A 24,970-nucleotide genomic window follows, 5' to 3' on the forward strand; every position below is an offset into this window, starting at 1 on the left:
GAACCTCGAGCGGCAGCCGAGGCTGCCCCGCCGTTGCACGGCAAGCACACGAGCCGAGCACACGAGCCGGGCCCTCGGCGAGCACGCTCACGCTCGCTCGCATACTCACACAACACTCCCCGCCCGCCACGCTCCTGCACACCTCCTCCCCGCCCCAACCTCTCGGTTGAGTAACAGTTAGCCGACGCCAATAGAACCGCCCTTTCCGCGCAGGGGGGCGGGCACTCCCTCGCCGGCGGGCCAATGGGAATGCCGCTTCCTGAGCGGTGGCGTCGGTGAGGGGTGGCGGCGGGAGGGGGCCGGAGGAGGGGCAGGAGTTTAGGAAGAGGAGGGAATGGCTGTCATCAATGAAGTCATGTTCATAATCTAGTCCCTCGCTCCGGTGCCGGACTCGGGTGACTCACCGAGGGGGAGAGGAGCGACATCTAGCACGGCGCTCCTCCCGGGCGGAAGGTAAATATAACTTACAATCGGTCCGCCCCCCGCCCCGCTCCCCGTCCCTGGCACGGCGGTGTCTGCGCCGTCCTTTATTGTTAGTGATCGCGCCGGCACGCACCGTGCCCACCTTCCCTCCCCTTCCCCGAGCACGTCCCCGCTGGCCCCGGGCGCCGTCGTGCCACCTGCTTCCTCTCCCCACCTTCTCCGGCGCCCGGCCCTCCCAAATATTTATATCCCCCAGTGGGTGGAGAGAAGAAAGTTTGATCCGGTATTTCTCGAATAATCACGATGCACATCTCCGGGGTGGGAGGGTGTGAGAGAAAAAAAACCCCAAGGCGTCGCTGGTGGCTGACGTGTGAGTCAGCGGCACCCGCGGGAGGGACGGGGGAGCGGCGGGGCGCCGTGCCCGCGCGTCTGAAGCCGCCGTGCCGCGGTGTGCGGCGGGGCGGCTGGCGTTTTACAGCCGGCGCGGCCGGCGGGCTCGCACCGGCAACAACAGCCGGCTCGTGGCACCCCTTGGTCTTGCCGCCAAGCGAGCGTGTCACAGGCTCCGGGCGAGGCGACCGGGAGAGAAATAGATCCGGGGGAGCGACAGCCCACACGCACCCCCCCGGGGCAGCTCGGCGGGCCGGGGGCGGCCTCCCCTGCAGCCCCACTGGTGTGGGCAGCCTGGTGGGCTGCGTTTCGGTGGCTGCCAGGGGTCGCAGGGTGAAGTTCGCGGTGTCCGGCGGCGGGAGAGTGTGTTGCGGTGGGGTTGTTTCTCCGCTGTGGCACACGCTCGCGTAGACCCGGCCGAGAAATGGGAAGTGGCAAGACATGAGGAGGGAGCAAGATGGTGCGTGAGGGAGCGGTCTTGCCTGTGAGAGTAGCGGCGTTACCCGGCAGAGCCAGGGAGGCCATGATCCGGATAATCTCCCTGCCTGCCTGTCACAAGCACTACACACACCGGGGAGGGGGGAGGAGGTGGGGGCTGGGGCTTCGCCCGGCAGGCTGCGGCTCCTGTTGCTTTTCAGTCTCTGTTTTCAACTGTGCAGTCAGTCACTCCTGTAAAGGCGTCGCGATTTACTTCCCAAAATAGCTTGTCTCCCCCCGCTCCCTGTTTTCCCTGCAGAAATCATGCCTTTCCCCCTCCTCCGCCCCCCGCCTTGCAGCAGTCGGCGAAGCGGAGTAGCACAAAACATGCGCTTGCAATTTTGTAATCGCCTTCCAAGCAAAAAACATTTTATTTCCGGTGTTCGCGGAAATTTTTTTTTTTTTTGATCGGGTCGGGCGGGAGCGAGGATGCATACACACGCGGATGCTCAGGTAGACGCGGCTCGTCTGCCCCGTCGGGAGAGGGGGACGGCGGTGATCGGTACCTGGAAAAGTTCTCTCCCCTGCCGGAGGCGCGGGCAGGCAGCGGGCCGCTGCTGCAGATAGCTCCCGGGCGGGGCAGGAGGGCAGCGGAGCCCGTCCCCCGGCCTCCGCTGGGGAGAGGGAGGGGGTGGCAAGCGCCGGTGGCGGCGAGGGGTGGCCTTTCCCGTCCCTCTGCCTGTGCGAGCGGCGGCGGCGGAGGATCAGGAAGTCACCGCCGCCACACACAGGCGCACAGACATGTTTGGTCGGCGTGACATGGTGGCGGAGGGAAGGAGCGGTGGGGAGACGGGCCCAGCCCAGCCCTGAGGCATGTCCCGGCTGCTCGGCCGCCTGTCGCCGCCGAGGCCCCCGCGCTGCCGAGGTACGGGCCCTGCGCGGCCCGCCGCCGGGAGCGGCGCAGCCATTGCTTCGTGGAGGGGAGCGGGAAGGAGGCAGCGAGGCTGGGTCTCCAGGCAGGGACGTTTTAGAGCCTGTCGGCCGGGGCGAAAACTTCCCAGAAAGGCCGGAGGGGGAGAATAGGGCCCTGCTGGTTGTGCGCGCTCGCCCCGGCGCCTTTGCAGGGGGAGGCGGCGGGCGGCGCGGCGCCGAGGCCTACGCGCCGCCCGGCAGGGCCGGAAGACCCGCGCGGCGCTGCCGAGGCAGAGCGCTGCCGGGGAGGCAGCGGGCGGCCCGCCGCCGCCCCTCCGCCGGTGCTCCTTGGCGTGCGCCCGTCTGTGTGCCCGCGCGAACACAGGGTGCCCTGTCGCCCCCACGACGACGTTTCATTATGTCCGTGCTGCGGGGAGAAATGGAGTTTTTTATTTTGTCTCTTCCCCCCCCCCCCCCCCCCAGTTTATGATGGTGGAACAACAAACTGCACACGGCTGGGAAAGTTACAGCTCTTCTAAACTCGGAACTGAAGTTACAGTTAACTGATTGGTTTTTTTTTTTTCCCCTTACGTGTGCATTATGGTCAAGTAAAGAGAGTGGTTAAGTGTCAGGGTGACTACATAGGTCGCACCGAAGTTGTTTTCTCTTGGTATCTGCTGCTTATGTTTGATATTCAGACTTTCCAAACTTTAGGTTAACGCTGTTCTTTTTAAGATGTCTTTTGATGAATATTTTAGATAGGTAAGTAAATAACCAACTGAAGAATTGAAGCTATAAAGATTATTTTTTTTTACTTTTGCCATTTTAAGTATCGTGCATGCTTTCTGTAAAAAAATTGATATGGGATCTATGACATGGCATTGTTCTGCTTGCATTCTTTTCTGTTTTGCGTTATATTTCTTCAGTGTTACTTGGTTTTAACCACAGCCCCTAGGACCCAGACGCTAAACTTTGTGCAGGAATTTGATTCCTTTAGTAGTATACCAGTTATATGTTCGGGGTGGGGCAGTCTCTTCTGTGTAAGTTAGTATTGTTGTGCAAATAAAGGCACACTTTCTCTTTGGGAACCTAATTGCCCTATTACTGTCTTTGACTTTGTTTCTTTTGTCCTTTTGTTATTCTAAGGAAAAAAGTGGTGTACCAGAAGGATAGGATTGGAGGCACAATTTTGTGCCCATATATATCAGTAATAGAAAGCAAAAAGGTTGTATGGATAATGAGCATTTAAAAATAAATCTAAAGTTACGTGTATCTTACAGCATATGTGGACTTGACAGAGTTGAGGGTAAAGCTTCATTAAATACAATATTTCTCTCATGAGTTATGTCTCAGCTTTAGGACTGCTATTTCTGTGGTCTTTCATAGAACATGTGCCAGAAGAGTGTGTTCAAAGCAGTCTTAGATCTTTTCTTTTGTTCATTTCAGAAGTGGTCTGTGAGCGTTTCTTGTCAAGTTTGAAAAATGCTTTCACCAACACCTGAGTCTTGAAAATTGACGAGAAAAAGTGCTCCAGCTAGCATTCTTATATTAAATATATTCTTGACAAAGGTCTATATGAAATTAATATCTGCAGATATATTTTCTCAATTTTTGTTGGACTTTTGAAGTTAAGGTCAGAATGTGCACAGTTGCAACTTTAAAAAACGTCTGCACTTTTACCTCCAATTTCATGGTCCTGATTAGTAATATTGCTGTGAACTAGTGATCCTTTTCAGAAGGAGACTTTTCATTCTTTGTATGACTGAGAACATTTTTGCAAATTACTCCTTAAAATGCCTATGATATTTTACGTGTTTTCTGCTGCAATTGAAGTTCTGTATGTATAAAGAGTGTTTCCTGGATCTCCACCTCTTTTGAACTTTATCCGTTTAGTTTTTTATTTGTTTGATCCTCTAGTGGAGTAGTAAACACAACGTTACGACATAAAGATCACTTGCCATGAAAATGGCAGCAACATTATGACATAAAGATCACTTGTCATGAAAATCGCAGCAGAGAAAAGCTTATGCCTTATTTGCAGGATAAAATAAGGAAGGACGAATAAGGGAAAGAAGTAAGGCTTGCTTAAACACAGCTTTGGTAGTTTGCAAATACAGCAGAATAAGAAGACTAATACTGAAAATTGTTTTATTTTTTTCTGACACATGTAAAGTCATAACTTCTTAGGCATAAACATTTTCCTGTTTGTCTCCACTTGGTAGAGAATATTTCCTATGTATCACTGCAGGGTTTGAGCACCCAGGTGGGTCATTTAGAGCTGGGACCTTTGGGAAAATGTTAAAAATGTTTGTTGTTAGAGAAACTGTATCTTTTTCATATCTTCACTGATATTTTACCGTAAGTAACTTGTATTTAAAACAATCTTCTCCCTTCTTCCTCGTCTTCCTCCCTGTTTAAGTAAAGACAAGGCCTGTCAGTAATATGGCGAATTCCTTTCCTTCTGCCTACCTCTCATTATGGCTTTTGTTTTTCAGAATCTAATGTGAAGATGATGCTCAATAACTGTGATTAATACCTGTAGTAAAGGTCACAGTATGGAAACTTAATCCGTAACCAGTCAGTGCTGTCATGAGTCAGTTTTCTGTGCATGAAATGTACAGTGGAATCTACATATGTAGCAGACATCGACTTGATCTTGGACATTGTCTGCCGTGACTGTGGCTATGGGGTTAAAAGGCAATTAAAGCAGCTATCTGCCCTCCTCTTTTCCTGACGGCTATTGCCTTCTGTAGCAAAGCCATCAGAAAGGATCATATGTCTGTCCTGTAGCATCTTCATTGAAAAGTCTGGTGGCATAGCTTAGCCTAACTTGTGTGAACTCTGACTTGTGATGATGCCTTTTGACTGTCTGTAGTGTATTCAACCCCCGGCTGTTAGCCAGTCATTTCTTGGTGCTGATTTTAGTTTCTCGTAAGAGGGTAGGCTGTAAGTTAGAGTAGTTGAGAAGTTGCTTTATGAAAGACTGAAACAGCTACACAGTAGAAATAAGAATTTCTACAAGAATATTTGTAAGGGGTTGAAGGTGGGGAGTATTAGGACTATCATCCTAAAGTAAACTCTGCATGTGAAAAGGAGCTTTACGCTACATGACTCCACCATGAAGTTTCTGGTGTAAGCACACCACCCGTTCTGCTAGCTCTGCTGGGGTGCATGCAGACAGTCTTTGGTAGACAGCTAGACAAGCGGCTAAAGCAAGTGTCCAGAGGTTTTTGCCTCTGGCCTGAGTGTCTGGATGAGCAATTGAGGTGCAGCATTTCTGATTCTGTGGTTTGTAGTTTAAACTGCAAATTCCCTTCCAGAAGGTTTTGAAGTTACAGTGAAGTTACATACATGAGTATGCAAAGGCAGAATCTCTCAGCTGTTAGCGTGTTTGGCTTCTCTTATGTGAACCGAATAACTTTGGTTCATGTTAGTTGAAGATTTGACTCTTCTCCTATACTGAGTTCTTGTGTAAACCTGTTTCATGTAAACCTGTTTATTGATTGAATCATTGATGAAATGACAATAGTTAAATCCTGATAGATATTAATGCATAGTGTCCTGTGGGGTTGTACAATACAAAACAGTGATTTGCTTCTAAGTATTGTAAGTTATTTGCTTTAATTATGATGAGCTGCTGTCATTATTAATCAGTTCTTAAACTTTGAACATCTTCATTTGATTATGGTTAGCAGATTAAGCAAATACTGCGAATCACTGACAGTATCATTTCATGTTTTCTGTGGTAGTGTAATAAAGATAACTCCTTTAGCCTGTAGCGCGTCACAATTTCATAGTATATCTTTTCAAAGCTACCTGTGAATCATGACTTCAGTTGGAGATGTGTAGGGAGAAGTAGGCTGTAATTATTTTCCTGTGAAGGCAAAGTTACAGTCTACTTTGCAGTGTGTATGTGGCTGTTGCGTGGGTCCACATTTCCTTTTCATCAGATCTAAGTGGTGCAGTTTCCTTACTTCCCCCTGCCTATACAAAGCAGGGGATCTGGCCAAAACATCCTGGCTGAAGTTCAATTTAGGTTGACTCAGTCATGGAAGGGCAGAAGTTATATTGGATGGTGAAGGGAAACAGCTAGAAGAATTATAAATACTTACTGCTCCATCTGTTCTTAGACTTGTTGTGTTCCCTGTGTCAAAGCAGTCTATAATCTCTGGCTCTTTTTGAGTGTCCAGCTGGTCTTGAATTCCAAAGTAATGTGGGTGATTTGTTACCTGCTGTGTTTTAGTTTTGGATCTACTAATATTGCATACTTTCTTCATGTGAAGGAAATCCATGCCTTTGTTACCTTTGGGTTTATACCAGAATATGTGTAAAGTGCTTGCATGCTGAAATGTTGAGCTGATGGAGACCCTATTGTACAATGCATTAGCTACATCTACAAAACCTTCCAGGTGCATATAAAGTGATAGTGCAGATCCTAAATCACTTCAGCTTCAGCTCTTGGTTTTGTGGCTTTTCTTGTATTTGCATCTGGCTAAAGTTACCTTGACAATGATAGATTTTTTTCCTCCCTGTCTCAACTCTGGTGTGTCCAGCAGAGGTGAAGAAATTCTCTGAGACCACAGGAAGAACTGCATGATTCACCACAACTAGTTCCATCTGGGGCTGTTCACAAAAGAGATTTGGTGATGTTGATGTAAATAAACCTAAGAAGTGATAAGGGATTACAGTTCAAGAAGAGATACATCTTATTTGAAGTCATGTGAATAACACTACTCCCATGAGGGTTTTGAGGAAATTTTAAGATTGGACACTTGAGAAACAATTAGACAGTATGTAACGCATTTGATAATCCGGGCCAGCAGCCTTATCATTTGGGACAATGAGATGGAAATTTGTTTTTCCGTTTTATTAAAGTCCTTATAATCTGTTAGAAGCATTTACTTTTTTTTTTCCCTCCCTCCCCTCGCTTTGTAATTCTAACAGGCACTACTCATTAGAAAACAGTCAAAACAAATGGCTCAACACTGGCTTTGGCAGGGAGTTGGCTTCATTTTGCTTATTTCATTATAGGCACCAGAATGTACCCAAACTAATACCAATGTTATCTGGATGGAGCCTGGCCACTGTTGCACTTGTTGTCTCTGCAAATTTTTGCTTTGACTTTAATGAGACTTTTATAAGGGCCTAGAGGAATTAGGTATTTAGCTTTTACTGAATTTTAATGAGAGCAGGGTGCCTAATTTCTGTGGTTTTTTTATACAATCTCAGTCTTAGTAAATATAAATAAAGCTATTTTTGAAACATGTTAAATCATAAGCTTTTTAGGAGTTCTGTTCTGTGAACAGATCCTTAGTTGGGAGGGCCATATATAATGGGTTCTGGTTTATGGGAGTGGCTGGTTTTTTTAGTTTTGTGGACTACTATTGCCAGAGAAAATTGCTTTGTCTCTTTATGTCCACGGGTATCTTTGGACAGGATTTATTACTTGCATTCAGGTAGTATTTTCCAGTATTTTATGTTCCTCTGATACAGATTTTATAAATTACTTTTTTTTTTTTTGCATAATAGTATGTTCTTTGACATACAAAAATCTCTGAATACAAATCTGTTCAAGACAGTTCACAATTATGTAAGATTGGGTGAGTTTATCTGCTCTTAAAGAAAGATAATGGAGGGACTTGATGTGGTGTAAGGGGTGCAACATTCCCCTCTGGTAGTTACTGTTTTTCACAGGTTAGGCACTTGCTAGCCCATTAAAAAGAATTTTCCGAATTTGCATACAGGACATGTTTAATGTATATGTAAATGACAGTGTAACTAGTGGAGCTGAGACTGGATCCAGTTAATTTTTATGAGAACTGCAAGTTGAATTTGAAATAGAGGTGAACGGGGGGGAGATTTTGATACCCATTTTAATGCATAGGTGTAGGTAGAAGTCTTTTGTGAAATAGGATATTTTGGGATACTGTATTGTCGTGGTTTAATCTCAGTCGGCAACTAAGCACCACGCAGCCGCTCGCTCACTCCCCCCCACCCGGTGGGATGGGGGAGAGAATTGGAAGAGCACAAGTTAGAAAAAGTCATGGGTTGAGATAAAAACTGTTTAATAATTGAAATAAAATGATAATAATAATAATATGATGATAATAATAATAATACACAAAGCAAGTGATGCACAGTGCAATTGCTCACCACCTGCCGACCGATGCCCAGCCAGTTCCTGAGCAGTGGCCCCCCCCGGCCAGCTTTCCCCAGTTCATGTACTGAGCATGACGTCACATGGTATGGAATGTCCCTGTGGCCAGTTTGGGTCAGCTGTCCTGGCTGTGCCCCCTCCCAGCTTCTTGGGCACCTCCAGCCTTCTCAGTCAGTAGAGCATGGGAAACTAAAAGGTCCTTGGCTAGTGTAAGCATTACCTAGCAACAACTAAAACATCCGTGCGTTATCAACTTTGTTCTCATCCTAAATCCAAAACACTGTACCAGCTACTAGAAAGGAAATTAACTCTATCCCTGCCGAAACCAGGACATGTATACTGATAGTTTTGTAATTGATTGCATTGCGGTTCTGTATAAATTTTTCTGGATAGTGGTGGTACTAGGTTCTGCCTTGTTAAATGGACTGAATTTGGCTTATAACATGCAGAGAGTCACCTGTGAGAGTGTCAGTCCTACATTTTGCAGTGTAATGACTGACTCATATAAAAACTCTTTGTTCTGTGGTAATGTCTGTTGTCCTTCATACAGCCAAACTGTAGGTCTCTTATAGGAAGCTATGGCATGGTGTATGCAGTTGTGAACGTTTGATAACTTGATTCCTTTTGTGGTAATGTTGTGGGGTTGTAGGGGACTAATTAGTGACTATAGTGTTTTGTTTTGAACAGAGGAGCTTCATAGGCATCTCCCTGTTTTACCTTGCAAGGAAATAGGATCCCAAGGTAGCTTATTTCAGGTCAGGATATTTTATTTTAAATGAGTTAAGCATTGTTCTAATTTGTTGCCTTTAATCAGAAGAGAGTAGTAGCTATTAAAACATAACAAAAGGGGATTTATAAGCAAAAGCTATTAAGCCAGTTTTGATCCTGACAGAATGATTAGGTAATTGGGGATAAATAAGTGAAAATGATCTTGATGTAGTAGCATTTTATCTTCTGTGTGGGTTCTGGTAAGTAAAGACTCTTGCTCGTAAAAGAAGAAAGAAGATCAGTTCTGTAAGCTTTGAATTCCCTGATTGCTAGCAGTAAGCACCAATCCACTTTTTTTCTGACACATCTTGCAGATGGACCTCCTTTCTGCTTTGTTGGGAACGTTGGGAGGGTACTTTGTTTTTCTTGAGTGTCTGTTTCTTAATTTGACTACGAGCCAGGGTGTTTGCAGTGTTACAGTTTGGCTTTATATGAGCAGTGTCATAACAGGGTTACACCACATACTCATGTAAGAAGGTAATTACTGCTAACTTTGGATAGTGATAAACCCAGATGTGGAAGGTGGAAGACTCTCCTCTGATAAATTCTATAAGGAGAGGGGCTGGGACAAGGAGTTGTCTTAGGCCTTGTAATGTCCTATTACATTGTAAGTACCTTGAAATGTACCGAATTAGAATGTTTTTTAGTAAGTCATTTTTCATTGTATTGGCTTTATTATTATGGGACAAATAATCATGGGCAGGTAATCTTACTATAAAACTACACCCAAAGAAAATAAAGGGAGCAGGCTAAGCCCATCTAATGGCGAGCTACTGCTGAAAGTGGTGATCCTACTTGCTTCCTTGTGCTGGCACTGGGACTCATCTGTCCTTTCAGAAAGTCAGTTCAGTAACCTGAATCACTAGATGGTTTGGTGGGTTTGGTTTTTTTTTTTTAATATAGGGTTACTTTTCTGCTGGCTTAAGTACTCAAATAATGAGATCACTGTGTGATCAAACACATGAAAATGGTGTTGTTGGGAGTGGGGAATAGCAAGAAACATGACTGATCTCGTTGGCAGCAACTGACCATGAGTTTTGTAAAAATGTGGCAGCTATGTCACTGTGTTACAATACTCTGACATTAGTAAACAAAAAGTTTCCAGTATTAGACATTGGTAAAAGTTCTCGGAAAACTGAAGAAGAATGGTAAAAGTTCTTGGAAAACTGAAGAAGAACGATAAAAGTTCTCGGAAAACTGAAGAATGTTTCAAGCCTGGAGTCTGCATCAATTTGTTCTACTAAGAACATGGAAATAAAAATACAGTAATAGTTGGTTTTCCAGCCTGTAAAAGCCTGTCATTTGTTCTCGGGGCACTTACTGTTTTATAAGCCACTTGAGCTGCACTCTTACGGTTTGTGACATTGGCAGAACCCCGCAAGTGAATTATAACTTTTCAGTCCAAAGTAATTGTCTTTTCTGTTGTCTGTTTTGTTTGATATTATGATTGCATACAGAGATAACCAGAGAGGTCCTACATTAATACCTAACTTCAAAAAAAGAGTCAGAAAATAGTCTTAATAATCCTTGTAATACTTGTTTTGCCGCATTACCATGGATTTTATAAGTATGAATTTCACTGCAGTCACATCTGTGTAGGGAGAGATTTTTGAACACATGCATGTTACTGAGGTGCCCAGCTATCTTCCCTGCCTTTAGTAGTACTCTGCTTGACCCCACATGACATATCTGATGATATCAAGTCAGTTGAACTACCGTTGTCTCTGGTAGATGTTTCTCATAATGTCCCAGTTGCTTTGTTCTGTAAGTAACATATAAACATCCAGAAATTAGCTGAACTATCAGGATCCTTAGCCTTCTAGTGGGCTTTTAGAAGGATGGTCAAATTGATGTGCAACACTAAGGATCATTTAAGCATTTTCTGCTGATGACAGTTTGCATGTGTGTGTGCGTGTCTGTGTGATGCTTGTCAGTAGGTTTTATTACATTTTTTTCAATGCCCCTAACGTCACATAGAAATTCTGTTTTTGTTTTTGTTTTGTTTTGTTTTTGTTATTAGAGCTATTCTGCTAATTGAAAAGGAGACAGAAAATAGATGTCCACGCCTACAGACCCTGGCGCCATGCCTCATCCTGGTCCTTCCCCTGGACCAGGACCTTCACCTGGACCGATTCTAGGACCTAGCCCAGGACCAGGGCCATCTCCTGGCTCAGTTCACAGCATGATGGGGCCAAGTCCTGGTCCACCCAGTGTCCCGCATCCAATGCCAACAATGGGGCCTACTGATTATCCACAGGAAGGCATGCACCAAATGCATAAGGTAATAGTTTATTACAAGTGAACCTTTTTTTCTTAGAGTTCTTTTCACTGATTAAAAAAACTACTTACACTACATTTCAACCTGCATAACTCTACTAAACATCATGTATCACCTGCAAAACTGCAGCTACACTCCTGCTTCTGTCTTTATTACTAAAGGTGATGCATATACCAGATTAAACACAGTTTCCTTGTTCTTAGTAGACTACTTTGAACGATAGAGTTAGTAGTTTGCAAATCTTCATTTGTAAACTGTACTTTTCAGTAAGATAGACGTTACTAGCGAAAAAAATATGAATTACAGTGTTAAAACCTTATGGTAGACCATTCTAACCACCTTTTTTTTTTCTTTTTTTTCTTCTTGTCTGCACATATCTTGCATTTTTCTGGGGTGGTTTTCAGTTTTGCATAGTTTTTTTAAATTAGTATTTTTAACTCTTAAAGGGCTTGTGCTTACAAATTTGCTTACTTTTCCATGTTGATGAAAAACCTGGTTTCCAAGTTATTTTATAAAGGCTTCATCTTACTAGGGAATTTAAAACTGTGTAGTATAGAACATGTGAATAATTGGACTTCAGTGGTTGTTGTCATACACTTAAAATTACATTTGTGCTTAGACTGGCATTAATGTCTTTTGCTTTGAGGAAATAGTTGCTTGTGTGGAATTTCCTCTGTGAGAACAGTCCCTTTATGTATTGTCATTTTTATTTGGTTGTGTACCAGAGATTTAGAGCTTAGGATAATTTCAATTTCTGATGTTCTTCTCTCAGAAATATCCAGTAACAGCTTACAGAGCCAAGATATTGAAAACATTTTGGTAACTATTGTTGATTCCACTTGGAATTGTTATATGCACATAGCAAAAAAAAAAATTTACAATAAAAATTTAGTTTTGAAGTAATGTAAACATATTTTAATTTTCCTCATGAATTGGCAACTTCTTCATGTTGCCATTTTCACATATGGATCAATTTCATTCACTAAAACAGTTAAAACAGTGTCCAGTCAGTAGGGACATGACACTACCATCTTTTGCATGAAGAACTGTATCATTAACATTTCTAATAACACAAAGACAGCTTAAGTGCAGGAGGCCATGATCCAGCTGCCCATTTGTACTGAACTGTTGTAATTTCTGAGAGGTCAGTACATTCAGTAACTAAAACTTTTTCATTTGAATCTTGAAGCACATAGTTTAGCTATTAGCCAGATTAGACATGTGCAACTGGCATTTCCTTCTTTGTGGGGTCAGTTACAGCCTAAGCTTCCAGTACTCTGGTGAATGCCCCAGATTTCAGAGAGCCAGGGTTTTTACATCCTTCAGTTCTCTCATTTCTTTTTAAGAGATTTCATACCTGCAGAAGAAGAGGGCAGCACCAGGAATTTTCCATTAGAACGGTTGAATGCTCCGTACATTATGTTTTTAACTGCTATATCCTGTTTCACCTTGTGTGTTCTTCAGACATTTAATGCTATGTTAGCATTAGAAACAAACCAACAAATGTCATTCCACAAAGTTCTTTCAGAGACTTTAGAAGCATCTCAGAAGTTCTGTGAGCCAGAGTAGAAATTCTCCCATTGAGGTGTCATTGAAATATTTTTAAAAATGCACCATGAATGTGAAGAGTCTGGATAGCTAATTCAAAGGTGACCAGTCAGTATAGTTATAATAAAATTACGTTCCCTTGTCTGCACCTTGATTCTAATTTCACAAGTCTTTATTTTAGTAGCAACAGCCTTGCTGTCCTCTAGGTTGCCACTTCACGAGTTCCAGCATGCCTTTGTGTGTGTGTGACTAAGCCAGAAAATGGGTCTGTTGAACTGATCCAGGTGAAAAAAAAAAAAAAAAATCTTGGTTAATTTTTCAGTCTAGATCAGTTTTCTGATCTGTTTTCCTGTGCAACCCCAGAAACAGTTTATTGTGACAGCTGAGGGAAGGGTCTGTTTAAGAAATGCTGTGGAAGGCTGCCTCTAGACTATTTTGCAAATATTACTTGAGTGTTGTTCCATGTAATTAAAACACTGGTCAGCCACCTGCAGTTTGACCAAGTAAATGTTTTCTTTCTTCTTAGTGTTACGTAAAGCAGTTTGACTTTCAAGTTATGATGTAACATTAACGCATTTTTTTTCCTAATGAAATGCAGTAAAAGTGAGAGATTGCACAAAAAGTGTCCCAGTTATGCAATTGCTTGTGGGGTACACATCGCATGTATGCAATGGGATGTGGTTCTTACTTTTAAAATTCACAAACTGAGTGGTGACACACCTTCATTCTACGTGAGATGTTTGACTAGCTTACAAAGAATAATATAATGCATAAAAACTAAAAAAAATCCAAAGTATCCAATAATAGAGAAAACACTGATTGATAGAAACTGATACTAATAAATCATAATTCCTAAAGTATGTTTACTTAACAACAGTTAATATGAAAATTAAAGACTATATTCACTTACTAACTAGAAAACCATTCCACAGGAAAAATTACTATTGTTTTACACAACGCAGTTTTGACAGAAACAATAAGTTAGCTATCTTTCTTGCTACCTTCTTAAGTAATCTTTAGACTATTGATCAAACTGCGAGGGAAATACTTAGAGTTCTAAATTTTACTGAAGTATATTTCTTGCAGAAATACTTAGAAGTCTGTCGGGGGGTTCTGCTAAATGGACAAACCGTAACAGCCTCAGGCGGTGTTACCTCATGAGGTGAAAATACTTGGAAGCTGGGGAGATACTAAAAGAAAGCATTGTTACATGGTTGCCCTAATCTTCCTTTTCCTCGGCATCCACATATGAGCTCGTCTGGTCTGGAGGCAGAACATTGGGTTAGATGGTTTTAGTCTGAACTGATAACAGCCTTCTGTATGCTCTTATGCACCAGCTGGGCCACATGATTTTAACTGCCTAACCCTCAGTTAGGACGACAGTGTATCTATTTAATTTGCATGTCTCTCACTTGAGGGATGGGATGAGTACTGTGAGCCCTTGGTTTATTTTCTCTTCCATTTAATCGTAACCTGATACATAATCACTTCTTTTGTGAATTTGTAATGGGGTGTACTGTAAATGATTACTGGCTGTGGAAAAATTATTATGATGTCATGGGCAATATTACTGGTTTTGGTGAGTGACAGAAAAAATTATTTCCCAACAAAAATAGTATTTTTTACTAAATATATTATTTGTTCACTCAGATGTTCCATTAAAACAGAAGGCAAATTATTTCCCATTTCAGATATTGTTGGCTAACAGATCTGTGCACATTAGACATTCTGAGAATCTTAAAATTCTGTTATGGTACTGGAAGTAACACCTTCTTACTCAGCAGGCATGTTTCCTGCATTATTTTTGTTGTATGTGTTTACATTAGTGAAAAAAGAAAGAAAGTATTGTTGTCATGCTTGAAAAATCAGCAGAGACCTCATGTAAAATGGTGTTTTAGTGATTTGTAAGAGATTAACAGAATTGTTGGCCAAGTCCCTACTGCAAGGACAACCACAGTCAGTCTGGTTGTCCATCAGTGATGCATTCAGTTATGCTGTGCAGTTATGTGACAACACATTGCTATTTGGTCTATGTAATTTTTGTGGGTATAGAGGATGCGTGGTCTAGAAGAAATCTAGTTTGATACTCGATCTTAGTCTCTGATTTCAAGGCTGGTATTTTGTTTGTTTATTTATTTTTTTAAGAAGGGGGAAGGAAACAAAAAAACCCACCATAATCTGACAGTTTACCTGGAAATAGGTCAAACTGTGATGCAATGCTGTCTGTGAGAAGGCCTTAGTTACTAAATTCAGAGTAAAAGCAGTGTAGGCAAAATGTTCCTTAGGCGTTAGGCATTATGTAAAGTCTGTAAGTCTGCCAAGTCTGTAGGTGTGGGCTTGCATACGGTTGAAGCTCATCCCTCATTATGTTTTCTGGAAGCACTGTTTATCTGGCCTGTTCTGTTCTTGTTCTTACTTACAGGGACCAATGAAAATAGTAATGGGTGCTCAAAGTTGAACATGTCTCAACATCCTGTTTCCCTTCTGTTCTGCCCTATTAAAAGAATAAGAAAAAAAGTATCCCAACGGGGTAATAGTGCTTTATTGGTAGTATAGGTTACATTTCTCATGCCAACAATGTCATTGTGGAAGAAATCTTTAATAATTTATACAGGACTGAAGAATTTACAGAAATTGCATTGTGTGTAAGGTCCTTTCTGTAATTTTTAACCTGTTACATAGATTAGAAGTTATCACCTAACTCTGTAACTACACAGTGATTCAAAGAAGTCATGAAATATAATTATTTTTCAGTGCTCGTAGTCCTCTGCTGAATTGTCTCCCCTATTTTATAGGGTTTTTCCATAGACAGTAGAGGTGCTTTTAGATGAAAAATACTCTTGGAAATACAAGTCTGTTTGCATAAATTAGCAGTAATGTGATCATTAAAACTAGTTTTGTCTTCAAAGAAGTTTATGCCATCTTCATCTCTTGTAGCTTTGCTAGTAAAAAAACAATTAATGAGTTCTACCTTTCCTAATCTGTTTCTAATGAATTTCACTTTCATTTTTTTCACAGCATAATTTCTGCAAACACACAGAAGCAACCCCCTTTCTTGCTCTGTTTAGGCTCCCTTCCATTAGACTTGAAGCACATCAGTTTGCTACAGGTTTTGTTTTGGTCTTTTTTGTTTAAATACTTATCTTACAAAAACCTGTTCTTTTGATCAATTCTTTTCCATAGAAGCGTTCCTTCAGTTGATGTTTTCTTGTATGGTCACGTCTTTACCTTTCTGTTCCTGTTTGATTTTTTTAAAATTCTCTTTTTGAAAGGCCATGTATTTGTTTTTCTCTTCGCTGCTGCTCTTTGTCAATGCCAGCTCCTTTCCCCACTTTCTATACGCTGGTACTTCGATGCCCTGGGTATGCATGCTGTGTCCCGTCTTACTCCCATCAGAGCTGCCTGCATTCACAGGTTTCATGGTTGCCACCCTTTAGTGCAGTGACACCCATCCCTGCAGTCACACTGCAGATGTGTACGGTTAGAGTCCTCTGTTCTGGAAATCAGATCCAACTTCCTGCAGTCTCCTCCTCCTCTTGGCAGCCCTAAAGATAGTCCTCGACGCATACCATGATAAAATAGGAATGGAGCTGGCTTTACAGGTGTTTCGGTTTCTGTAGTATTCAGCTCCTGCAGGCAGAATGTGAACTGAGCATTCTCCTCCGCCTTGGTTATCTTTGTAATCAGGGGCAAAGGGAAAGGGAGGGATCTTCATGCCTCAGAAAAGGGTGTTGGGATTTACTTGGTTAGCACAGTGGAACTATTTTTAATGTGTCAGTCATTTATCTCTACATTTCTACTCCATATCCCAAGTCCTTGTAATCAAAAATAACTTCTCAAGTAATGGGTGTTTTTCTGACACAAGTTCTTTTCACAAATGTTTTCAAACTGTCATGACAACTAAACGATTTGATGAAACATAAAAAATCCATTTTACTTCTCCTTTTCTATAACTTTCCTCCTTTTAACCTATAGTTTCTGATAAGGAAAAATGGTAGTGAAATCCTTCAAAAATGCTGATAAAGAAAGCCCCCATGTGTTTAAAGATATTTCCAATCAAATCTGATCATTGCAGTGGAAAGTGGAAAATTTATATGAAGGGTTTACAGGCTAAAATTTAGAATTATTTTTTCCTTTGTAGAAAGGGTGACCTATGTTTAGTTCTGCTTAAATTGATTCATGTGCAACAAATTGCTCGGAAAGAAGAAATGTGCCAGTGCTTTTCTTCTGAGACTTGGTGTAGCTTCTTGCACATTCTGTTGTTAACTGCCTGTATTTTCCACTGGAGTAAGTTTTCTTAACTCTTTTTTTAAAAAGAATTCTCAATAAATAGGTGTGCATTTAGATAAAACAGACCGCAAGGTCTCCATTCACAGTAGGGTTTGCAAGAACAGTATTTAGTGTGCATGCATACATGTGTTACAGAGAGGGGCAGAGCTGCATATTTCTGTAGAGAGAAGATAAGTAAGTGATGCCAGCCTGTTCCTTCCTAATACAAAGCCTTGCAGAGCTCTAAGTTAATGAGCATAATCTTTTCCCTGGTTAGGGACCTGATGTAATTTTTGCTTCCAGGTAAAACTATCTAGTTTTCTTAAGAGATCTTGCTTCTGATGTTACTTTTCCCCTATTTTCACATTCAGAGTCTATTTCACATTCCAGTTTCTATTATGGAGCCTTTTCCAGTGCCCTGCATGCCTTCAGCATGTTTTTCTGACCCCAAGCTGTCTTCACTCTGAAGACAGCACTTGGCCCTGTTTGCATTTCAAGTACCATGGGGACTGTAGTTTTTGAGGAGTGAATTAGGTGACAGAACTGCAGGGAGCACAAGTATTTGAGTAGAACTGTGTCTTCCCTTCCTTGACTGTGTATCCCTGTTTTTTCCTGCAAAGAAGAGGTTACCTCCTGCAATGTCATCTTTGTTTTTGAAGAGAAAGAGTGTTTGGGGCATTCCAGTAGAGCAGTGACTGAAAGGGCAAAGTTTGGGCTAAAAATAATTTGAACCAAGCCACAGGCTGTACTTTCGTAAGTTGGTGTGTGTTACACTGCTTTGTAATATGAGGCCAATACCATTTGTGTGTTTGTATTTGGACAGTTTGCTTCCCTGGCATTGCCAAACAGTTCATAAGGAGAAAAAAGCAAAAAGGAAACAGGGGACAAGCAGTCTAATGGTGCTCTGTGCTTCCCCAAATGTCTGATTCCAGGGGTAAAGGTTCCCATTGTATTTATTTTGAATGACTGCTAAGAGAAGTTTGTACTCTTTATGTATTTGTTTAGATTTTGAGTTGAAGTCCGTTGGATTTTTATAGTGGATATATATACTATCTCTACATAAATACTTACTTTGTTTTCACAGTCTATTGATGGCTTGCACGAAAAAGGAATGGTTGAAGACGTCCATTGTGGCTCCATGAAGAGTATGCGACCTCCCCACCCTGGAATGGGCCCACCTCAGAGTCCAATGGACCAGCATAGCCAAGGTTTATACATACTGTGCATGCTGTATGATTTGGGGGCCCCTTTCTTCCACAAAGAGTCAGTAGTTCGTGTAACAGATTTCCAATTATTTCCTTTCAGCTTGTTTGGAAAGGCTGAACTGATACCACAGGGCAAGGTGAATAACTGAATCCCCTTGCTTTCTGGAGCATCTATCAGTCATGTGTTGGAAAAAAGCTAAGGTTCAAGTCTGTGGCTGGGGCAAGTAATTGGACTAAATCTACTACAGATTTTAGTTCACATCTCTAAAAAAACCCCACCTAGTTCTTTCCTATCTTATGTGGCTATTGTAAATGTAAATGCATTAGAATATGATTTATTTTAATCCTGTGGTGAAGGAATGGTAAGAGAGAAGAACCCAAGCAAACCTGGAGAAACCTTCTTTAGTATCTATAATGTTTGGTCAAGGGCTGATCAAAGTTCTTTCCAAAATTTTTTATGCCGGAAAATAGAGACTCTTTTTACTACATTGCTACATGCCTTCTTTGTGTCTTTTAGTTTACAACATTAGAGAACATGCATTCTATAAGCAGCTCAGTATGTTGGAGATTTAACTGGTAACACCTGCTAGTATTAATTAGTTCAGCAGATAAGGCTTTGTATATTGCATAATTAATTATATTACAGCAGCACCTGAAGAATCCCAACTGAAATTAGGGTCCTGGTTTGACACATTGAACAGATCTATTAAGAGATGGTCCCTGTTTGATGAATTTACATGTTTATTACATAGGATGAGAGAAATGCTGGAAGGAGAAAACAGGTACAGATCAGCAGAATGACTTGGTCTGAACTGCTTTGTGACTTTTCAGTGGGCTGTGACTGAAACCCTAGTCTGTAATTTGTCAGCTGAATCCCTGTCTGGGATCTTGAACATTAGAAAGTACTGTTTTTCCATTACACCTTTCAGTATCAGTTAAGTAAAATAGAACTGACTTTGCAGGGTAAAATTCACCATCAGTTAAAACTTTTCCACTGATTTCAATGAGATGCAGACATGATCATCCGAGAGCAAAATTTTACTTGGCTTGCATTCTGAGACGCTCTTTTGCTTATAGTGAACTTGTTCTTTAAAATGAACAGTGTTTAGTCTGAAGATGAAGATAGGTCCAATTCAAACATAATGTGCTCAAAATACAAGAGCATAAGTTGCAAATGCTTCAAATACAAGTAGCTCTGAGTTGTTTTCTTCTTTCTTATGCTGGCTGAGATCAGAATTCCAGGTTGTGTTGCTCTGCAAAAAGATGATTGTATTAGTAGCAGCTGTAGCAGGCTAAAGACTACAGATCCCTGCTCTCTTTTTGGTGTATGTCGGCAACTGTTGCAAAATAGAGAATACTGAAGTTCTAATGTAAGCAGGCTTTTTAAAGAAATTGTTAAAAAAAGCTCCCACAAGTTCTAATATTTTAAATACTCTACTTGACATTATCGAGGAACATTTTAGTTTTCTTTGCCTCTATATCTCCTTTTTTTCTTCTTACACAATTATCTTTTCACAAAAAATGGTGATGACACTTGAGGCTATTCTGATACATATTGGGGAAAGTCCCATCTGCTAACCTTGTACTTTCTCCCCGTTAGTGTACATACCCAAGATAGAAAACCAGGTTTCTTAATAGCCTTTCAACCTATTGGATACTTTCAGTCTGATTTACCATGGGAGTAGAGTCCTGTAAGACAGTTGTGTTTCTACAAGTTTTGTGGAAATAGGCAATGTGGTAAAAGAGAGTGAGCTTACCCATGCCGACACTCATGGGGAGAGGACAGTATGAGTTCTCTGAGAATCCATGGAAAGATGCATGGTAAATCTTCTAATCCTGACAAAATCTTCAGTTGCATTTGGCACATTGTTAGAAACCAAGACTTACTATAAGGTTCACTTCCTTGTAGATTCTTGGCTGTCTGATAGTTGAGCTTATGTTGCAGTTGTGTACAATTTTTAACAATATGCGTGTCAAATAGAAATTGCACCTCATTAGTTCTAGGTCTATTTTTTTCATGGCTTGTTGTTTATAGGCTTCAAATTGAAGTACATAAATATATGTGCTAATTAAAGTTACTATTTTTGGATGTTTGGTGGAAAGTAGCTGAAGAAGTTCAAAACCCCAGGGAATGGATGATCCTAAACTTCTGCCATTAGTTTGAAAGCATAAGCAGAATGGCCATATATCAGTTAAATGTCGTTTAGTCTAGCACTGGTTCAAGGTAAAATCAAATAACATTGTCTTTTAATTCCATATGACCTTGTCTGTAATTCAGTCCGTTGAGAATAGTTATCATAGAATCGTAGTATGGTTTGGGTTGGGAGGGACCTTTAAAGGTTATCTAGTCCAGCCTCCCTGCAGTGAGCAGGGACATCTTCAACTAGATCAGGTTGCTCAGAGTGCCATCCAACCTGACCTTGAGTGTTTCCAGGGGTGGGGCATCTACAACCTCTCTGGGCAACTTGTTCCAGTGTTTCACCAGCTTCATTGTAAAAAATGTCTTTGTTATATCTAGTCTGACTCTACCCTCTTTTAGTTTAAAACCGTTACCCCTTGTCCTATCGCTACAGGCCCTACTAAAAGGCCTGTCCCCATCTTTCTTCTAAGCCCCCTTTAAGTAATGAAAGGCTGCAATAAGGTCTCTCTGGAGCCTTCTCTTCTCCAGGCTGAACCACCCCAACTCTCTCAGCCTCTCTCAATAGGAGAGGTGTTCCATCCCCTTGATCATTTTTGTGACCCTCCTCTGGACCTGCTCCAACAGGTCCATGTCTTTCTTATGCTGAGGGCTCCAGAGCTGGATGCAGTACTGCAGGTGGGGTCTCCCCAGAGCAGAGTAGAGGGGCAGAATCCCCTCCCTCGACCTGCTGGCCACGCTTCTTTTGATGCAGCCCAGGACATGGTTGGCCTTCTGGGCTGTGAGCGCACATTGCCAGCTCACGTCCAGCTTTTCATCCACCAGTACCCCCAGGTCCCTCTCAGCAGGGCTGCTCTCAATCCCGTCACTCCCCCAGCCTGTACTGATACTAGGGGTTGCCCCGACCCCGGTGCAGGACCTTGCACTTGGCCTTGTTGAACCTCATGAGGTTCACATTGGCCCCCTTCTCAAGCTTGTCCAGGTCCCTCTGAATAGCATAAAGTCAACCTTGTCAAACAAATTTAGTATTCTTTTTGTGGGGATCATAAGCTAAATTTATTTATTAAAGCATAGACAGGTTTGGTACAGTACTTAGTGCAGTACAGTATTTGTACAGTCATCAGGAAAATGGATCCTGGCCCATGTATGGGGTTTCTCTATGCATCATTAAAGCTAGTAGTAGTAATGATAGACACGACTTTGTCTGCCTGATAGAGTTATAAAAGGTGCTTGGCTTGTTACTGTATAACATTCTGATTTAGGAGAAAGATAGCACTAAGTAAAATCAATATAACCTGTATTAAATATATTAAGCTAGTTAAATGACAGATTATAAAACTAACTGTAAATAGAAGATGATCATCCAATTGTGGATTTTTCTAGTTGTTCTTGTAGGACTCTCAGTTTCAGTGCTGTTCAATGTATTTGTCAGTGATCTAGACAAGTGCAAAATCAGTGCTGATAGAATTTGCGGATAGCACAGAGGTTTAGCACTAAATAACGAACAAGTTGGTTACAAAGGTTGATTGGGATGCTCAGTAGAATGTGGTTATTTCTCTAGAATGGATTTTAGCACAGCCAACAGCATTGTATGTCTAGGAGCAAAGTATTTTATCGTGTAGGTGGTATGAGACTGTATCATACAAAGACCACTGAACTTACAAAGACCAGGTCGATACAGAATTTTGGAAGTAATGATTCTTACAGTCTGTATTAAGAAATAACTGACTCTAAGTGAGATTACTTACTTTGATGAGCAGATCAGAAACGTTTGTAGGCTAAATCTGCAAGAACTTTGTCATTTTGCTCATAAATGCCTATTCACTGTTTGAATGGCAGTTACTGTTCTGAGATTTTTGCATTTTTTTAACTAACAATAATTACTAAAATAAGGTATGCAACTTCATTACTTAGACTCTGGATTTTTTTTTCTTGGTGCTCAGTGGGATGCTAGTCATGCAGAAAGAATCTGTTACTAGCTCAGACAGATTGTCACATTTTTATTGCAGTCATACTGTAGTAGGATGGTTTTCAGAAGTCTGACATTAATTTATTGGAAAAATATTCTGAATTGGTATCTTTCTCCTCAACAGTTGCTCCTTTCCACTCTTGCTGCCAAATTGGAGAAAGGGTAACATTCCTGACTATTTCTGGTGACAAATTTTCTTTTCTTGAACTTATGAACAATGATGTCCCTGTTCAGTCTTTATACCTTTCTTTTAATGCTAATAGGTTAAATGGAAGGAAAATCCATTGCTCTAACTTCATATTTAGCTGTTTAAATAGTAATCTTATTACACTTAACTGAGTTTGAGTTGTGTTAGAAACTGCCTTCAGCCTCTGTGAATGAACTGTGCTGAAAAACCCAGTATTGATATTAGAAGTATGAAATTTTACTGTAAATTGTTAAAATGCTAAACAGTTACCCAGAAATTGAAAATTACATTTAGATTTGACTTCATAAGAGGAATGGAGAGAAATTGCAAAGAAAGGCCAAATATTTATATAAACTAAAATATTTTTTATTAGAAAGAATTCATAAAAAGGTACAAATGGACTGAAACAATTTCTGTGTTTTTCTGGAATTTGAAACAAATTAAATGCAGTTGCTGTGATACAGCAGTGAAATACAGACCAATTTGAACAGTTGGGGTGTCTTTGCTTGCTATTTGTAAGTGGAAACATAAGCACTGTGGCGATTTAAGGTTCTGGGACTTGAGCCGTATATATTTTTAATTATCATGCAGTACTTGTTGAACTTCTTATAAAGATACACCAATTAAGTTTAACTTACAGAATTCATTAAGTTACTGCTACTTCACAAACAACATTAATTGTCCCTACTGTTCTTAAGTTAGCTGCACTTCCTTTTCTGATTTTTTTCAGCCTTTTAAAGATGAGAAAAGATCTCTCACCTTACCCATCTGCCTGCCAGCATAAGACCTTTCAACAGTTTATTTCTACAGTCCTAGTTTTAAATGACTTGCACACATGTGGCCTCTCTTTCTGTTTTTTGAGAGTTTCACAAGAACTGATGTTAACCCTGGCCACACTACCAACAGGAAAATGTTATATTTTGCTTACCTTAAGAAAGTTTGTAGCCTCAGTCCAACATGAACATATTTTCCACTGTGTTCCAAGACGTTATGCTTTCCTACCATGTATTGTGGGCATGTAGTTGATTCCTTATTTTTTTTGAAAACTAACTTTAATTGATGGTTGAAGTGATAGCTAACCTAAATGAGCTACACAATGAAATTTCTTCAATCCTATCCATATCTTCCTAATAAAAAAATTCTCTTACAGTCACATTTTTGAGTAAAAATATACCCTTGCTATCAGTTTTACCAGAAAGATTTGACATATGTGATCCTCAGACACTTTCATCATTTAAGTCTTCGTAATATTTAGTGGGGAGTCAAGACCTCTGTTGAATATCCCAGTGTTTGGACTGGTAAAACCTTGACTCTTTCTATGTAATATTCGTTACCAGGGTTTAGAATTCATATGTGTTCTCCTCTGTTCAATTATAGCATTAAAAGTGGAGAAAAAAGATCTCTCTGTTTTTAGTGCTCTGGTTCTTCAGCTTTAAAACAGATGAGGAAGATGTTCTTTGCTTCTGTTAACTAAAGTGAAATTAAAAGCAATTAGAACAGAAACTTTACACAGTCTGCCCTCCAAAAATACTTGTGTTTGGTAACGTGTTAGAACTAGGATTTTTTCCAGTGTCAATACTGTAAAGAATACACATTGTTTATGACATGTTGTGATGTATTTCTGTCGAACAAGTTGATACCAAAGTGGGATGAAAAGAATGTTTCTAATTATGCATACAGTTAAGAAAGCAGTGCTTTTTAACTGCCGAAAACTTGAGAAAGATTTCTGATGCAGCCTCTTCTACAACCCATTGAAAGATTATGGAGAAGACAGAACCAGACTCTCCTCAGAGGTGCATAACAAAAGCACAAAAAGTAATGGTCATAAGTTATGTAAGTGAAATTCTGATGGGACTTAAGGGAAAGAAAATTCACCATGAGAGTGATTAAGAATCATCATCATTGGAGATTTTCAGAACTCACTTAGATAAGACCTGGAGAAACCTGATAAAGCTTTGGAGTTACCACAGCTTTAAATGATGGGTTGGGCTGTTTGGCCTCCCTTTCCTGTGTTGGGTGTCTTCTACACTGTATATTTTTCAGAACTAAAGGTTATCTGTTATCCTTTGCCAGCACATAGAACTCTTCTGTTGCGAGTGTTCTGCAACGTTATAATTCAGTACTTTTGCTGTCTTCCATTCTGAAGGTTAAATTAAACAGAATGGTTTATGCAGAATAGAAAACAAAATTTTCTGTGGAAAATCTAGAGGGGGGGGTACTTGGCAGTTCAGCAAGTAACAATTAATGAGCTAGGTATTTAAAAACCTCTGAATACTTACTGTGGAAATTCATGTGTGCCACGGAAAAATG

The 24,970-nt window shown here is 41.0% G+C and overlaps 1 protein-coding gene across 6 annotated transcripts in view; it reads left to right on the forward strand.

The window, feature by feature from the left end:
* Positions 1-328: 328 nt before the first annotated feature.
* Positions 329-24,970, forward strand: part of SMARCA2 (SWI/SNF related BAF chromatin remodeling complex subunit ATPase 2) — a 119,513-nt gene continuing 94,871 nt past the window's right edge. The window contains exons 1-3 of one of the 6 annotated variants that reach the window (XM_076363408.1): positions 329-453; positions 11,088-11,348; positions 18,247-18,370. In XM_076363408.1, coding sequence (XP_076219523.1) covers positions 11,124-11,348; positions 18,247-18,370 — 349 coding nt within the window. In that variant the 5' untranslated portion in view covers positions 329-453; positions 11,088-11,123. Of the gene's footprint in view, positions 454-1,660; positions 1,744-2,001; positions 2,156-2,722; positions 2,905-11,087; positions 11,349-17,991; positions 18,097-18,246; positions 18,371-24,970 lie in introns of those variants that run through there. The other 5 variants (XM_076363407.1, XM_076363409.1, XM_076363406.1 and 2 more) reach the window with 5 other exon arrangements.

This window comes from Aptenodytes patagonicus, chromosome Z (assembly GCF_965638725.1).
Source record: "Aptenodytes patagonicus chromosome Z, bAptPat1.pri.cur, whole genome shotgun sequence".
Taxonomy (NCBI): Eukaryota; Metazoa; Chordata; class Aves; order Sphenisciformes; family Spheniscidae; genus Aptenodytes; species Aptenodytes patagonicus.